We start from the raw sequence: 18,086 nt of genomic DNA, 5'->3' as shown, positions 1-18,086 counted from the left end.
TTCCCACAGTTGACTGCACAGTGGAACCACTGGGGAAGTTTTGGAATATCTGGATGCCTTGGTCAGTAATGGAAAGTGCAGGCACTGAGATTTAAATGTTCTCCATATGACTCCAATGTGCAGTCACAGTTGAGAACTCTGAAAGGCCCAAGGCCATGTGGGAACACATGGAACTGATTTCTTAATTACCTGGTTCCCCAGGGGGTGAGATAGAGATGGGTCAGTTATGGGAAGAATGGAGATGGGATTCAGATCCTGCTTTTCCCACTTGCAGAGGTTGTCAAAGGAAGCAGGACCTGGGGACATTGTGTACAGACTGATGGAACCTCTGACAAAATACCGAAGAAATAGCCATAGAAAATGAACAAGTCTTAACAGAAGAGCCAGCACCTACCATACAGGAATGTTGAGACAGGAACAGCAAATGAGTTGGTGAGTTTTCCATTGCAGTAGTTAGCTCAGGAGCCCCACCTGCTACATTTTTACCCCCCATGCTGGAGATGAAACCCAGGACCTCAAATGTACTAGGCAAGCACTCTACCACTGAGCTACACTTCCAGTCCCTAGGAGCCCTCTTTCAGGACAAGTTATCTGTACACTGAGATAAACATTTTGAGGAGGTGGTCCTTCCCACACACAGGGAGGTAGAGTATGGGGTTTTTTTCTTTCCTCAACACACCTTGCTCTGGGGTTGAGAGTAGGAGGGAAGTCAGGGAATACTCCACTTGGGCAGGGTGCCATGTTCCACCTGTAAATGAGTCACCTTCTCCAAAGCTCAGAATGGGCAGCCCCAGCTCTGGAGGTATTCAGCTGATAATACCACTTTTTCTATTTAAAGCATATTAATTTATTCAAAGTACTGGATACGTGTGACTTTTGCAGTAACTCTGGAAGGGTGGGAAAGCTGAGCTTGGTGGTACATGCCTGTAGTCCTAGCTACTTGGGATGACTTGAGGTCAGGAGTGTGTGAACAACCTGAGCAACATAGCAAGGCTGTCTCTCAAAAAAATAAAATAAAGAAAAGAAAAGAAAAAGGCTGGTGATGTAGCTCAGTGGTAAAGTGCTTACATAGCATGCATGAGATTCGGGGTTCAATCCCCAGTACCGAAAAACAGCAACAACAACAAATGAAGAAGAAGAGCCAGAGGGTAAGTATTATTATCCACATTTATAAACAAAGACTGCATTGCCAGGACACACAGGTGACTATGTCAGCAGCCAAAACAACTCTGCATTCTGCACCCTCTGTGTACCCTAGCATACTTACTTGACAGCACCCACTGCTGCAATTGCCCCAAACACAGATGGCCGTCCCACCTTCCCTCCAAAACCTCCGCCCACTCGTTTTACATGGCAGGTGATCCTGTTGATGGGGATGTTTAAAGTAGAGGACACCGTTTTCTGTAAAAGTGGAATAATGGGAAGATTTCTAAGAGTGAAATGGCAAAGAATCTTTTTGTTTTCTGGGCTCAGTGGTGCACACCTGTAATCCCAGGGATCTGGGAGGTTGAGAAAACAGGATCACAAGTTCAAAGTCAGTCTCAGCAACGGCAAGGCACTAAGCACCTCAGTGAGACCTGTCTCTAAATAAAATACAAAATAGGGCTGGGGATGTGGCTCAGTGGTGGAGTACCCCTGAGTTCAAACCCTGGAAACTACGCCCCCCCCCCAAAAAAAAAACCATTTATGCAAAGGGTTTCCCGAAACACAACATCACAGAGTGGAATATATTCTCATCTGCATTTGGTAAAAAAGTGGATAGTCCGCATCTGTTTTATGGTATTCTGATTAGTTCATAAACATCATTAATCTTCACTGAACAGTTCTTCCAGCAGAAAAATGGTATTTATCAGAAGGGAAACTGTCACAGTCATGGATTCTTGTCAGAAATTGAATCCCAAGTCAAATGCCTAGACCTAAAGTCCCACAGAGGTGAAAACCAGCAAATTCCAGAAAACCTACTAAAGAGAGTGGTATGTGTGCAGCTAAACCCTAGAGCACATTGTGGCTTGGGAAGTAAAAAATGTTCTATAAGGTAATGTGTTGACTCTAAAGATTATCTATAATGATTATTTTAGAGAAAATCTTGAACAAAAATAATTTAGTGGTATCATTCAGTCATAGAGTTCATCTAAGCCTAATGCAAATAGACTTACTCTTTAAATCTAAAGTGATTGTGGCTGTACTTTTATTACTTGATAATGCCAGAAGAAATAATAAAAACATTTAGGGGTCTTAGCTGCTTTACAGATGTCCAATCCTTGGATTCTAAAGTTCTGCAGGTAAATGGTTACCAACTGTGAAGCTATAGAGATTGCCCGCCATGATGAAATTAGTAAGGTGTTAGTAAGAGTTGGGGGAGACGCTTGATCTTACCTGCACATGGGCTGGATCCTGTGTGGACACATAAATGTCCAGTTCTTTGTCCTCTGTCTTCGGAATAACAAGTACTCTTTGTGTTTCCATGTAAAAGTGTTCTTGTCCGCCAACGTGGACCTCTCCTGTTAAGCACAAGTACAGGAAAACTTCTGAAGGTATGTGCTGGCTGGAGGTTGCCATCTTGGGGAATTCAAAAGCAAGTAAGACATGAACTGGCCATCCTGCATTTGCTCTGACCAACCAGGCATTAGTCTATAGCAACTGAAGACAATCTGTTTCAGAGACTACAGTTGTGGATGTTACAAGTGCCAGCTTCTGTTCCTTACTCTGCCCTTGACTAAGCAAAGACTTAGGAATTTTCTTTCCATTTATTCTTTTGCTCCCTACCACTCACCCCCAAGACAACACACACACACACACACACACACACACACACACACACACACAATTTGAAAAGAAGAGGTATGAATCTGACAAAGCCCCAAGATTTTGGAGAATGATCTTTTTGAGGGGAAAAAACATGCTTCCGATGTCTGGTTCCATATTGAATCAGGCAAAAAGTCTACTAGCCATCCTGAGTTGCTTACCTTCAACAATTTGATCCACTTTTTCAAATGCCTCCTTAATGTTTCCTTGCTCAAGTTTTTTTTCAGGGCATAGGAATGAATTGTGTTTTATGGCATCCTGAATAACAAGGGAAATCACAAGAGCCAGTTATTCCTACTTTTTCTTCCATCAGCAGTTCTTTCTCTAATGAACGTTAGTTTACTCTCCCAAATCACTGTCTCCTGGGATGAAAGGTGTCAAGCAAGGAAATAACTTGGAGCAGCAGGGCCACTGTAGAGAGACCTCAGAAGGAATGTCTTCTAGATTTGCAGAGAAAGCCAGCAAGAATGAGTAAAATGTTAGGAAGGATGCTGAGGCTGGGTGTGGTGGCGCATGTCTGTAATCCCAGTGGCTCTGGAGGCTGAGGCAAGATAATCCTGAGTTCCAAGCTAGCCTCTGCAAAAGCGAGGTGCTAAGCAACTCAGTGAGACCCTATCTCTAAATAAAAATACAAAAAAAATAGGGCTGAGGATGTGGCTCAGTGATTGAGTACTCATAAATTCAATCCCAGGTACCAAAAAGAAAAAAAAAGAAAGATGCTGAGAATTGAGGAGTTCTGGGGGTAGTAAGATGGCCCAGGATGATAAATGCTCATTTCCCAATGTCCCAATGTGGATCTCCAGAGAACAGGTCCCAATGACTATAAGTGAGTTTCTGGTCCCCCTTTTACACTGGTATTAGACTACTTAGATAACTCACATACAAGAACACCTAACTCAGGAATCTGAAAAATTGAGGCTGTGTTGAGGCAGAATATGCAAGTCCTTAACATCCTGGGACAAGAAAACCCTGGAAACACTTTAGGGAGTTTGCTCATTTCTTCGGGTATTTGGTATATAGCACAAGGGCCTTCCCAGTGTCCTCTGGGTGCTATTTCCCCTTTGGTGAAAGTGGGGTTCAAATTGAAATTTCAAAAACCCATATTAAGATTCTAGTACAACCAGGAAAGGGGGATGAGCCAAGAAAAATGACCTGGACTCTTTGCCAACCTGGCAAATGAAAATTTGGAGCAGAGTTAATTTGGTTTAGAAATATTAAGAAACATTTAAAAACATTCTTCAAATATTGAGCAATTTGTACCTTTTAGGCACACTAAAAAATGTTCAGATGATTCACTAGGGCCTTCGAATACTTTTTATGGTCTGTCTTAAGCACACCAACAAATTAGTTCTGAACCTGTCTCTCATCGAGTTAGAATCTGAGAATCCCAGTTGCTGCAGTTTGGATCTGGAATGTGCCCCACAGGCGTGGTGCGATTGGGAGGTGGTAGAAACTTGAAGAGGTGGGGCCTAGTGGAAGGTTTTAAGTCACTGGGGAATGTGTCCTTGAAGGGGATTGTGGGACCTTGGTCTCTTCCTCTTTCTCTTTTTCTTCTCAGCCATGAGGTTAGCAGTTTTACTTCACCATGCACGGCTGCCATGAAATACTACTTCACTGTAGGCCTAAAAGCAATGGGGCTGAATGACCATGAATTGGTCTAAAACTGAGTCAAAATTAACCTTTTCTCTTTATAAGTTGATTATCTCAGGTATTTATTACAACAATAGAAAGCAGACTAACACACCCATGCTCACCTGAACTGTGTTCTCACGCCATTAGCTTTCCTGGAAATATTGCCCGAAGTCCATTATACAGACTCAAGTTGAGGGTGGAAATTTCTGGTGAAATTCCACCATCAAATTCTCACTACTTTTGGCCTCCACCTTGGAAACATTATTGTTCTCAATATCCATTCTGACAAGTCATAGAATACCCAGTTTTCAGTGGATACATGGCCACAAGGAAGGCAATCTACATTTCCCATTCCTCCTTGAAGGTAGGTGTGACATGTGACTAGATTCTAATCAATGGGATATAAGAAGGCATGTACAACTTGGGACCTGTCCTTACAGAGAGGGGTTATTCCTGTCCTCATCACCTCATTCTCTCTGTTGTCTGGAATGTGAGTTTAATGCCCAGAGCTTCAGTAGCCCCTGAGGACCAGGTGTGACCTGGAGAACGGAAACCATGCATACAGAGCGACTAGGTGGAAGGAGGCTGGGTCCCACACACACAGAACCCATGTGCATGGCTTGAGTGTGTCCCCCAAAGTCCACATGTTGGAGACCTGATCCATAAGATAATAGTCTCAAGAGGCAGGAACTTTAAGAGTTGATTAGATCACAAGAGCTCTGTTCTCTTGAATGAGTTGATGCAGTTATTACGAGAAGGTTCGTTATCAAACAGAGAGGCCAACTGGGATTTGCAGGTTCTAACTCAATGAGAGCAAGACATATAATTTTTCTTACAAATGCCACATTTAGTGAGTGTTTGTTATAAAAGCAAGTTGGCCCTCTCTTGCTCTCTCTTTCTCTTTCTCATATGAACATGTACCCTCTCTTGACCTTCTACCTTCTGCCATGGGATGATGAAGTACCACAGGCAGCCCCCTACTCATGGACTTCCCAGACTCCAGAACCATGAAAAATACATTTCTATTCATTATAAATCACCCAGTCTCAGGATTTCTGTTGTGGTAGCACAAAACAGATTAAGATACATAAGCCCTGAACTGACCACCTCTAGACTTTTTGAGTGTGAGACAAAACTTCTACCCTGAATTTTTAAAAAAATGTTCCTTGGAGTCAAATTTCAATTCATACAAGTAATATCTTCCAGAAAAAATGTATTTTTCCAGAGCAAGCCAATCCCCACCCCCAACAAATTTCTAAATCAATATTGCATATTAAGATATTTACAAAGGCACTTTTGATTGTACAACCTTAGGGTGACACTGGCCAGCCCTGCTTACCTCTACGGTGAAAATGATAGGTTCCAGATCCTCATAGGTGATCTTTATCTTTTCAATTGCCCGCTTTGCCTGCACATCTGTCTCTGCAACTACAGCACAGATGACCTGGCCCACACAAAGTACCTGCGGAAAGTACATGCATTAAAGTAGATGGAACATTAGGGTGGGAATAGGCGACTTCACCTCACCATTTTTGAGCAATAATAACCACATTGAACTCATTCAACTCTATGTGCTTGGCTAAAACCTCTAAAAACTTTTAATAAAAAAATTTAAATAATATAGACAGTTCCCTTTGCTATTTCACACATTGAATATAAGTCCCAGAGTAGACATGAGATTGAGTGTGACCTGAATCTACTGTGTCCTCTTTTGAGCTTGGTCCTCATGTATCACTTTCACAGATGTCACTTTAGAGTTTAAGGATAAGCAAAATATTTTTTGTTCAACGGGACTTCCATAGTAGACTGAACAATATCCTTCCCCCATCCTGCAAATTTACATGTTGAAGCTCTATCCCCTAAAATGACTGTCTTTGGAGATAAGACTTTGACAGAGGTAATTAAGGTTGAATGAGGTCAGAAGGGCAGTACCCTCATAAAATATGTCTGGAGTTTTTATAAGAAGAGACACCTTTGAGAAAAGGCATGCTTATGAGAATTCATTGAAAAGCAACCTTCTGCAAGCTGGGAAGAGTTCTCAGGAGAAACCCAACTTTCCAACACCTTGATGTTGGACTTAGCCTCTAAAATTGTGGGAGAATAAGTTTCTGTTGTTTAAGGCTCCCAGTTGTGGTATTGTCTTATGGTAGCCCAAGCAGACTCACACAGCTCCGGACAGCCAACCTCTTCAGCTATAGTTCAACCAAAAGAACAATGGTCCCTTTCATGGCCGGAGGAGACATTGTCTGGGTCTCATTGAGAGGTGACAGTAGTAGCCCAGAGCCTTCATATGCCAGTCACTGTCCAAAGCATTTTAAATGTATTAACTCATTTAAATCTTACAACTACACAGTGAAGTGGATGCTAGGCTTATTTCCTCTTTACAGATCATGAAACCCAAGAGGACACAGCTCTAGAGTGGAAGGACTGAAACAGGAACCTAGACTGTCTGGTCCCAAAGTTAAACGCTCAATGAATAATTGTTAACTTTGAATTAAAAAGTCAGAGACAACAAGAGCAATTTTACAAATGGAGTGTGTGAAGGAAGGTGGAATTCTGGAAGAGGGTTGGTTCAGGAGGGAAGGGAGTTCGGTGTAATCAGTGGGAGTGGCTGTTTTTTGGTGCCCTCCTTTCTAGATCTTTTTAGGGCATTCTATCCTGATACAGATCACTTCCTTGCATTTACTCTTTGAGGGTAAATGGCCTCAAGAGCACATGGTGGTTGAATTTCAACTGTAATGTTTCCTTTTGCTAGATTATTTCCTGACTGTAGAAAAGTAGTGCTGAATAACAAGGTTAGGGATAGAGAGGAGTTAGTGAGTGGCACTTCCACCTCCCAATGGGAGAAAGAGCTGGGAGGCTGCCGAAGGTAGTACCTCGGTGGTTATCTGGGAAGGTGTGTTGCATACGCACCTCATCTACAGCCAACAATTTGTCATCCTCAGTACCATTGGTGCCTGGAATGTCTTCCACTGTTATCACGTCAACCACCTCAGGTAGTTCAAGGGCCTCAGAGAAATTGATTGATCTGAACATAGAGATTTAAGAAGGAGAAATTAGCAAGATTTGAAGGCTTCAAACCTGAGGGAGGTATAGAACATGGTTGAAAGTAAGAACGTATGACAATAAATTCACCCCGATCAATCAGAATGGACCAGTCACGGAGTAGGGTTCAGGAGACTCCCCTGCTGGGCTAGGAGGTTACCCTTCAGTTGTGTATGTGTGTGGGGGGAATGGCAGGTGCTAGGGGAGGGGTGGTATGACTGGCAAGTGGCCTTCTTTGGAAGCTTAGGACACTGGTCATTTATTATTCAGTAATAAAGTGTGTTACCATGTTTTTACCAGCTGAAAATCAGCCCTGCATCAGAGTTACTCCTTTGAGCCAGTCTGAGGCTACAAAGGGGCATATCTTGTGAGGTTAGGATAGAAACAAGGGGCCTACGGCAGTGACTGTACCTCTCTTTTATGATAGTAATTTTCAGACATTCTCCCTTCCTCCTCTGGGGGCTTGTGACCTTTTCTTTATTTGTTCCATTTTAGCTTCTTTGAGTATAGGACGTGGTAGAAGAAACAGGCCTGTTCTTATGAGGGAATCCCCAGCTATGCTCTTAAAGGGTTTTTGAAAGTTTTTGATTTACTTACATGATTTTTGCATGAGCCCTGGTACTGGTCACCAAAGCCATGAAAAGTTCTTTATCCACCCTGGGAATGTCATCACAAAATATGGCTTCCCCCGTGGCATGTTTAAGACCTGACAGGTGCATAATGGGGCGTCCAACTGGATCCCGGAGAGGTTGGTGAGAATCCACTCTCTATAGAGGAAGACAAGAATTGCCCTAAAAACCTTTCATCTTCACAAATGACCTGGCGAATCACCAGCACTCTTGATTCCGGACTGAGCAACTGGGTGGTCCCCTCAGGCAATGAGCACTGGAGCAGGTCAGATGACTAGTGTGACAATTTAGTGTTGTAACTAGACTGGGGAATTGTCATTCAGTTATGTGGCAATGCCTGAGGCGGGCCAGCCTTTGGCAAAACAGTGAAATGGGTGAAGGGGTACTCCACCTTCTTCTTTTGTGGTGCTAACAGTTTAGAATCTTCCTGTTCTGCTTGCTCACTGGTCTAGTGATCAACCAGTCTACTTTTAAAGAATCAAGATTTTAAAGAATCAGGATAAGGCCTACAGGAATACAGTTTCCAATGGTGAGGGACCAAAATCTAAGTCAAAAGCCTGAGTATTGACCTGATCCTTGCCTCTGTCAAAGGGTGAGGGATTGGCTATGGAGTTCCCCCGATCTGGATTAGGATGCCCTGGCCACCCCTGGAAGTAGCACAGAAACATCAGCAGGAGTATAAGGAGATAGAGAAAGATTTAAGAGTTTATTCTGGAACTGTTCTCAGGGGAGATGTGTGTGTGTGTGTGTGTGTGTGTGTGTGTGTGTGTGTGTGTGTAGGGATAAGGGAGGGGCTGTGCACTAGCAAGAACAGATAATTGCTAAACTGTCCTTCCAGAAGGGTGAGCTCAGTTACCTCAAGGGCTCTTGCTTGCTGATTGGTGATTAAACTTTTGCAATCAGGGCCAGAGGCTGAACCTTCCAGCTCAGCTACACTTCTGAGTAAATATGAAACAAATGCTCAAAGAATATCTCTTTGAAGAGACTGTAATTATTAGTCTGTAGATCAGTCAGATGGTTCAACCTTGAGTATGTCTAGTGGCATCCTGACCTTGGATTCCAGAGTCACCCTGACTCGGACTTAGGGACAACTGGAAAGTCAAAACTCAAAAGCACAACTCTGAAAAACCTGCTCGCTTTGTGCAGTTCCAGTTTATCTCATGGTGGCTAGGTTTCTGTGAAATGAGACTCACTGACCTGGAATGTTTGGACTCCCTGGGGTATTGAGACTGGGAAATCTTCCAGAGCACTTAGGAACCCGTCTGAAATTTCTGGATAACAACTGCTGTCCTGCAATGATTCAGCACAATTGAAGAGAGGCTGGTTAGTCAAGCAGGTTGGATTTGGGTTTATGTGAGAGTGACCTTCCACAAGTGGTCAGGGTGGCAGCATAACCAAAGTCCATAGTACGCCCTGGGTTTCACTTTTTATGACCCCAACGCCTTGTCCTTTCCCACACAATAAGGACCTGGCCTGACTGGTTTGAATCTGCTTCCCCTGTCACCTGGAGGGAGAGGCCGGCTAGTGAGCTGGGGCAGAGGCTGGGAGTGGTGGTGAGGAAATGATGGACAGGACAAGTTATCCCAGAATAAGCAGGAGCCCAAGTCCTGGTTGCTTTTCTCAGGAATTCAGCTTTTCTGGGAGAGTAGCAGAATTGGGAGAGTTTGTTCCCAGTGTCAGTGAAACATGTCAAGTGTCTTGACTCAGAATTTAAATAGCAGGTCTTCCTCTGAGTCACTGCAATGCAGATGTTTTAGGACAGTGGACTGTTGGGGTAGGGGTGGGGTGACTGGGGAACAGTGGGTATAGGGTTGGGAGAGAGTTGTAATCATGGGAAAAAGCTGTAATCATGGTCCCGGGATGGGCAGGAGGAAGAGAAGAAGAGAAAGGATACTTTGTTGTGCTTAATTCATTCTGGAAAAAGAAAAGAAAAAAAAAAGTTCCAGATGTTTACAATCAGAAAATCTAGAAAACTACTTAAATGTTAGTATATTAGTATACAATGCATATCAGTTTTCATCTTTTTTTTTTTAATTTGCAGAAATTTAATCTGATCATGGGCAGCAGGAACAGATCAGTTTTGGTCTTTTGAAAAATAAACTTTTATTTTACATTTTCTTTTGTGTATGTAATTCTAGAATAACAAAATGAATCTATAGTGCCACAAAGCAGATCAGTGACCACCTGGGCTGGGTTGGGTTGATGGAATTAATGTTCTCTGGTTAGTCCGAGGTGGTGGCTACACAGGTATACACATTGCCAAAATGCACTGAATTTAAACAGGTGCATTTCATTGGAGGTAAATCATATATCAATCAAGTTTATTCTATTTATTTATTTTTGCGGTGCTGGGGATTGAACCCAGGGCCTTGTGCTTGCAAGGCAAGCACTCTACCAACTGAGCTATATCCCCAGCCCAATCAAGTTTATTTTAAAAGAAAAAAACTGTATGCTGCTGGAGAAAGAGGCAGCAGATATTTCAGTGCTCTGGGCACATGGTGAACACGTGTGGGCTGAAGATAGTTTGGCACCCTGAGCCTCATGTAGCCCTTTGGGGTTGAATCCCAGGAGGAGGCTGGACCCAGAACAGGTGACAGGTAATGGGCACAGGCTGCCCACAAGATGGTGCACAAAAGCAGTATCAAAACTGGGGACTATGACTGCAAGGAGCTAATGAGCCAGATGTTATGGGGTGAAGTGTGTCCTTCCAAATTTATAAGCTGAAGTCCTAATCCTCACTACCTTGGAATTTGACTTTATCCAAACAAGATAGAGTCTGTGTACTGCAGAAGTAATCAAGTTAAAATGAGGTCGTGGGGCTGGGCCCTGGTCCAGTATGGCTGCTGTCCTTATCAGAAGGGGAAAGTTGGGCACAGACATGCAACAGGGGGAGTGCCTTGTGAAGGCAGAGGTCAGAGATTACCCCTACAAGCTAAAAACCCCCAGAGATTGCCAGCCACCACCAGAAGGTAGGCAAGAGACACAGAGATGATTCTCACGGCCCTCCGTAGGAACTAACCCTGCTGATGCCTTGACCAAGGACGTTCAGCCTCCAGAGTGGTGAGAGAATAAATGTCTGTTGTTTAAGCCACCCACCCAGTCTGTGGTGCTTAGTTACAGGATTGCTAGCAAACTACATTAGAGCACTTACAGGCATGGAGAACAGTCTTACTAGCATCTTCAGTTCCTGCAAAACCTTTAAGTAGAACTTGAACAGGAAGCTGACTACCAGAGTCCTCTTGAACTCCACCTTGCCACCTGGAGCTGAGCCTGGGAGGGAGACTTCATCCAGAACCAACCTGCAAGCCTCGTCCAGCATCAGCTCATTCCAGCGCCTGGTAGCACAGAAGTGGAAGGAGCCAGTTAAAGGATAGTCTTTATTGCATGGCATATGCTAGATATCAGAGAGTTGCATTTAGAGACCCCAGAATTTCCTTTTTTGAATCGTAAGGGAACTTAGATATCACCTTATCCAACCTCTCTGGGAAACTAAGGCCTAGGGAGGGCTGCTTCAAGTGGACCAACTGTCATGGCAGGATGAATAAGGGACCTGTTCCATTGCAACATAAATCAAGCAAGTTCCAGAGCTAGAAGATAGAAGAACCAGGTACTAAACAGACCATTTGGGACAATTCCATCATGAACCAAACAGGATTCAGACCTGGATACTGTCTTTGCTGAGGAAGAAATTGTGCACACCCCAACGTAGAAGTGTGAGGAGCTGTGTGAACACTGCCGTGGCTTGCTGAGTGTTGATTGTGTAAGACAATGACAGCCAACAGGGAAAAATCACCAGCTGGCTGAACTCAGGCCTGGGCCAGTTTTGTTGTGTCCCTCACCCAAAGAGTGGCATCCAATGAATCCAAGTCAAATAAGGTTTAATTCATTCAGCAAAATTACAGAAAGAACAAGCAATGATTTTATAAGTAGGAATTTCCATCTTTCCAGGGCTTTATCAATACTTGCCAAAGTCAGATTTCCACTTGTTTTTTCAACTTTAAGTTTCACCCTCAGGGTGCAGGGCTCATTGCTTACCTGCCGAGGAGCTGCTGGCAGGATTTATGTGCGCTGACTGTGGCAGTCCCTACGCCTCCGTAGGCAATGCTCAGGTCTTCAATGGTGTCTGTGCCTTCTTTGAACAGCACTCGCATACCAGCATTGATATCCGGCAAGGCGTTTTGCAGACACTGAGCCTGTCGGAAGGCGGACACAAATTCCCACTGTGGAGACAAAAACCATTTTGGGTTATCAGCTAAGTCAAAACTAAGAGCGTGGTTTCTGCTTCTTGGTGCCTCTAATGAGTCACTTAGACTCACTCAAAAGGGACACAGAGCACACTTGGCACAATTAGAGGACAGCTGGACTGCCTTCTGGTTCAAGGTGAGAATGATGTCCTTTCCCCGACCCTCTCCAAGGCCCCAGGCACCTCATGGATCAGGGGTCACTGTGCACTTTCCCTCTGAGACTGGGATGGCTCTGCTCAGAGTGCTGTGAAAACTTGCAGCAGGGAGCAGGAACTTGTGCTGGATCTGCAGGAACCACTCCCTCTAGGCTTCAGATGCCTTTGTCCCCCAGGAGGACAGAGAAGCCCTAAAACTACAGGGGTGTAATGTCCAAAGAGACACACCCCATTTTTTGTTTTGTAGAAAAAAAATCACTTTTCCATTTGGCAAAACTTAAAGGGGATCTGAGTGGAACTTTCCAGCTGTGGACTAGGGAAACCTCTAGCAGGAGCAGGGGCAGGGGCAGGGGATGATGGCTGCCCCAGTGGACTCCTTGATGCCATGACCACTGGTGTGCCCAGCTGAGGCCAGTGAAGACTGCCTGTGCCCCAAAGTGCCTCTCCATCTGGACTGGCCCATTGGTGCCCCTGTTTGAGCCTGCCTGTTTTTCTGTTCACTGCTTTCACACAGATTGTCTTTTGAATGGGAACACATTTAAAAATTTCCATTCTAAAGGAAAAAAACTAGTGAAGTTCATTCATGGCTGAAAGACTTCCTTGAAAACTGAGCTGCCTCCTGGTTTTATTTTAATTTAATTTAATTTTTTTTTTTTCCTGTGCTAGGATTGAACTCAGAGCTTTGAACATGTTACGCTCTACCACTGAGCTACATCCCCAACCCTGTCTCCTGGTTTAGATTGCTATGAGAGTGTGTGTGTGTGTGTGTGTGTGTGTGTGTGTGTGTGTGTCTTGTACACTTCTCTCTGGGAAGACTTTTTTTCTTCTTGGATTTAGGTGCAGCTTTGGGGAGAGTTACAGGAACAGGAAGTGAGGACAGGGGCCACCTTCACAGCCAACCAGGTGGCCACAACAACCCCAAGGGACCTGGGCTAGTAAACACCTGGAGGTCTCATCCTTCTCTGAACTGTTGGGGTTGGCAAGGGTAAGGAGTGTGGAGGCTCTGGACTCCATTTCCCTCTGGGTCAGGCAGAGAAGCTCTTTCACAGTCAGAGAGTTTCAACCCCTGAGAACACAGGGGCATGGAAGTCTAACCAGGGCCCTCGACAGACAGCACCCAACAGCCGAAACAACAACTTCACATCCACACCCTGGAGCTGCTGGCTCCAGGCTTTCCGAGGGCCTTGGTGCTGAACCAATCCACAGTGGGACAGGAAACTGGTTTTTAGAGCAGAGTTATTTTTCTTCCATTTGTTTTCTGATTTCCAAAGATGACTGGAGTCCATTATGAAAAGGGGAAAAACACTTAAAAACAGTGGGATTCTTACCTTTTGAGAGTGAGGGATATACACAGATTCCAAAATCTCCTCTGGCTTCAGGTCTGCGCTTGCCAACCCAGCAAGAAACTGTTCATTGAGAGGAATCTGCCGGGTACCTTCTGTGGAAGAAAATGACATTTCTGCTTAGTCACAGCCAGAAAAGCAAGGTTATTCTGCGCTTTTAAATGTTGGTGGTGAGCACAGGAGGCCCGCTTTCTCTGCACACAAGGTCCAAGTCTGTGGCACATCACAGGGATCCTGTTCCCTCTAGAGGAAGGGACTGCACTGTGTGTGACATTTATTCTCTTACTAGTGCATGTGCTGTGAGCACTGAGGTCACCGCTGACACAGGCCTGCTGTGCATGAGGTCTGGTCTTTCAGCAGGGGCTGGCTAAATAGAACCCACTGCATGCTGAGGGTGGAGGTGCAGGCCTAACTGAAGTGGACACAGGGTTGTTTCCACTGCTAACAGACTTTAGGTCATTGGATTTGCTTTTTGTTCTTGCTGTTGTTGGCTCTGGAGGCAGATACCTAGACCTCTGAAGCACAATGAGCAGATTGTAAAACCTTCTTCCAGCTCAGCTGTCACCTTTTGGTGATCATAGTCATGACTCCAGCTCGGAAACCTGGTTCGTGGCACTGAAAGATATGTCAAGGTGTCAAACAGCAGCCCTGGGGTGGGGACACGGGTTCCATTCCTGGCACCATTAGTGCTATGTGGGTTGGAATGCAGGTGTATTGAGAGGGATGGGGATCCCCACAGAAACCCCGCTGATCTTTGCCCACCTGCCCTGCTGCTAGTCCAGTGGGCTGATCTGTTACCTTCCCTGGAGCAGAGATGGATTTGGTTGAGCTAGGAGAGCAGAAGCCATAAGCCGAAGATAACAACCAATACCCTGGTTGAAGAACAGTTAGTACCACTGTAGGAGAAGACCCTGGGTGGTAACTGGGCTGCCCAAGAGTCTTGGCTTCCCTCTTGGTCTTTGGAGGCTGAGCTGGGTCATCTCAGACCACGGACCTGGAGCACTCAGAGAAAAGCCTGGTTTGGGTCAACAGGGTGCGCCCTACCCCTCCTTCCTCCCTGCAGGCCTCACACAAAGACCAATGCGGTGTCGTGGGGATGAATGCTTGTCTTCAGCCCCAAGCCTCTCCTCATCACGTCTGAACTCCCGGCACTGAGGGACAGAACCATGCTGCCAGCAGAAACCTCAGGGAGACATGCCATGCCTGGCTGGGCATACCCTGGAAGTCCACACGGCAGAGGTTGTGACTGCTCCTCTGTGCTGGGGCACTGTCAGTACCCAGAAGGTGCCAGTGGCCCAGTGGCCCACTGGGGGAATGGGAGGGACAGGATGCAGGTGAGGGAAGCAGAAGGGGATTTCAGAGCTGGAGACCCTGGGGGAGGGCAGGATGGCCTAGGCAGAAGAGGACACATACTCAAAGGGAAATCAGACCGGGAGTCACACCTACCATGGTCTGAAAGCATGTCCCCGCCAAAACTCATGTAGTTCATGAAATTTAATTGCCATTATAATGGTATTAAGAGATGTGACCCTTGGATTGTGGGTAGAGCAGTGATAGAGCACTTGCTTAGTATGCACAAGGCCCTATGGTAGATCCCCAGTGCCACCAAAAAAAACCAAAAAATCCCACCAACTCCCCCCCAAAACTCCAGGAAATGTGACCTTAAAAGATGATCAGGCCATGTTCTCTCTGAGATGTGGATGCTAATGCACAATGGTGGGGAGAGGAATGAGTAGAAATACTTGGCTTAGACAAAGGGGAATGAAGGGATGGGAACAGAAAAGACAGTAGAATGAACTGGACATCACTTTTCTATGCTCATGAATGAATATACCACCAGTGTAACTCCACTTCATGTACAAGAACAAGAATGGGAAGTTATGCTCCATGTATGCATGATATGTCAAATACGTCCTACTGTCATCTGTAACTAAAAAGAACAAAAACAGCAAAAAAGATGATCAGGCCATGTGGGCTCCACCCTCATGGATGGGATTGATGGTAAAATGAGTTTGGCTCCTTTTGACTCTCTCTTGCCTTCCTGTCTTCCACCATGGAATAACGCAGCAAGAAGGCCCTTACCAGGTGTCAGTAACTTGATGTCAGAGACTGGATTCTCACATGATCTTCAGAGCTGTGAGAAATAGGTTTCTGTTCTTTGTAAATTACTCAGTCTCAGTATTTTGTTATAGCAGCACATATGGACTAAGACAATATCCCATCCTTCCCGCTGGATTAGAGATGAGATTCGTCAAGTGTGCAGCCTAACCTGGCATGGAGCTAGCCTCCAATCAAGGGGGTGTTGGCTTCCTTGGGACAGCCAGAGGCAGAGTGAGTGCATGGAGCATCTGGGGAACTGGAATGGGATTTATCAGGAAGCTTCTCCAAGGAACTGTTTCTCTCAGCCGGCAATTAAAACCAATCACTGCTTTCCCCCTTGCCCCAGGGACCCATGATGTCTGGATGTCCTTGAAACATCTGCTGTGTGTCCTCACCAGACTTGTGGCTTCTTACATGGCACCTGAGGGGGAGGAGTGCAACTTAGAGGGTGCTGTGGGGAGCCTCAGACTGGGGGCTGGGGGAGGAGGACCATGAGGAGGAGGGAGCAAGGAGTGGTCCCTTGGGCACAGGCAGTGTGCTCACTGCAACCTTGCTCTCACCCCAGCCTGCACACCACCCCTGGTATTTGCTGGCCAAGTAAAAACAAGAGCTAACACAAGGGCTGAGTGTGTGTGTGGTCCTGGGCTGTGTGCGCGCACATGTGGCATGTGGTGTCAGAAGGAAAGTCCAGCTGCCCCTTGCATTGGTGTGCTTTCCCCATGAGCTGTTCTGTCCATGGGGAATTGACATCCAGGAACAGGGGCCTTGGCTTAAAGCAATTCCTTTAAAAAATTCATGAAAAAGACATTAAATCTCTAGGTGGTGTGCAGAGTGTTCGGAGGTCACTTACCTTCTGACCGCAGATTGAGGGTGGCATTACCCACAGCGAGAACTGGATTCAGGTCTGAATAGCAATGGCGGCTTATAATATGACCCCCTAAGGACTGAGAAGAGAGAGTTAGAGCCGTGTTAGTCTCTCTCAATTCTTCTACCTCATGGGCTCCTGCTTACGGTCCCCTCAGTGGCTGCAGAAGGGTCAAGGGGTATCTTGGGCAGTTTGGTCCTTTCTTCCCTTGCAGAGGGACTCAGCTCAGGGAGCTGGGGAGACCCTTCCTTTGGCTCCTTTGGATTAGAAGAGGAAGTGGGGGTAACTGGCACTTCCCCAGCACTGGACACGTTCCACATGCGTGACATGTAGTGCCATGTCTCTGACATGTCCAAGCATGCATCCTCCCTATGAGATGGAAGCTGTTATCCTTGTTTTATGTTTTAAGACACTGGGGCACAGAGAAATTCTGAAACTTGACTCAGGACCCCAGATAGGACACGGCAGCCCAAGCAATGAGGCATGGTGGCCAACTCTGATGGTGCAGGTGGCCGAGGCACCAGTCACAGAGCCACTGGCCTGCCTCGGTACACAGGATGTCAGCCTCATCCTCACAGGCTCTGGAATGACCAGTCTTCACATGGACCAGGTCAGGGGGGCAGGAGCACCCACACTGCTGGGAGAATCGCCCTTTGGTTCTGCTTGGGGGACCTTGCTCAGATATGACGGTGCCTGTAGCATCTCAGACTCGGGGTGTGGGGGAAGTGAGTGCCCAGCCAGTACAGCGCTCTCCTCCTTGTGCTGTGAAGGGTCCACAGGGGCTTCCCAGCTGCTGTCCAGTGGTCTGAGCTAGAACACAGGTAAGGGCAGGGCATCCCCCCAATCTACTCCTCTGTGAACAGCTTCATCTTCAAGTTCTTTATTCCCCTGAGCTGAAAACTGCTCCCCTGCACCCTCAACTATGGACTGTATTTCTACCCTTTGTAATCTACATAGTGGTACATCTGTCCCAGGGGTCTATAAATATTGGAAGGTATCTCTCATGTTCTCTTTGATATGTTTCCACCCTCACTCTCCTGCCACCATCTCTAGGGGATCTAGTCAGAGTTCCTGACTGGGGACAGAACACTTTAGAATCACTTGAGAGCTTTTTCAAAGGAAACATGTCCTCCCCTAATTCCCCCCAAGGATAATAACACCATTTAGGGTATGCAGCAGAGGGAGCATGCATATTTTCAAAACCTAACCATGTCTCTTTTCCATTCTTCTGCTCATTATTCTCCAATTGTGGTTTGAGTAGTCCAGAG

The 18,086-nt window shown here is 45.7% G+C and overlaps 1 protein-coding gene across 7 annotated transcripts in view; it reads right to left on the bottom strand.

The window, feature by feature from the left end:
• The window catches only part of LOC124979845 (aldehyde oxidase 2), an 82,300-nt gene that overhangs the window by 43,491 nt on the left and 20,723 nt on the right, over nucleotides 1-18,086 (bottom strand). For all 7 annotated transcript variants that reach the window (XM_047544638.1, XM_047544637.1, XM_047544642.1 and 4 more), the window contains 11 exons: nucleotides 16,804-16,897; nucleotides 13,839-13,948; nucleotides 12,147-12,331; nucleotides 11,263-11,446; nucleotides 9,309-9,401; nucleotides 8,080-8,249; nucleotides 7,351-7,465; nucleotides 5,777-5,899; nucleotides 2,967-3,063; nucleotides 2,377-2,501; nucleotides 1,268-1,401 (listed from right to left, as the gene is read on the bottom strand). In XM_047544638.1, the coding sequence (XP_047400594.1) occupies nucleotides 1,268-1,401; nucleotides 2,377-2,501; nucleotides 2,967-3,063; nucleotides 5,777-5,899; nucleotides 7,351-7,465; nucleotides 8,080-8,249; nucleotides 9,309-9,401; nucleotides 11,263-11,446; nucleotides 12,147-12,331; nucleotides 13,839-13,948; nucleotides 16,804-16,897 (1,430 nt within the window). The remainder of the gene's footprint in view (nucleotides 1-1,267; nucleotides 1,402-2,376; nucleotides 2,502-2,966; nucleotides 3,064-5,776; nucleotides 5,900-7,350; nucleotides 7,466-8,079; nucleotides 8,250-9,308; nucleotides 9,402-11,262; nucleotides 11,447-12,146; nucleotides 12,332-13,838; nucleotides 13,949-16,803; nucleotides 16,898-18,086) is intronic.

Source organism: Sciurus carolinensis, chromosome 3 (genome assembly GCF_902686445.1).
Source record: "Sciurus carolinensis chromosome 3, mSciCar1.2, whole genome shotgun sequence".
In the NCBI taxonomy this organism is placed as follows: Eukaryota; Metazoa; Chordata; class Mammalia; order Rodentia; family Sciuridae; genus Sciurus; species Sciurus carolinensis.
Note: the sequence above shows the minus strand (reverse complement) of the source record. Positions and strands in the feature narration are given on the sequence as shown.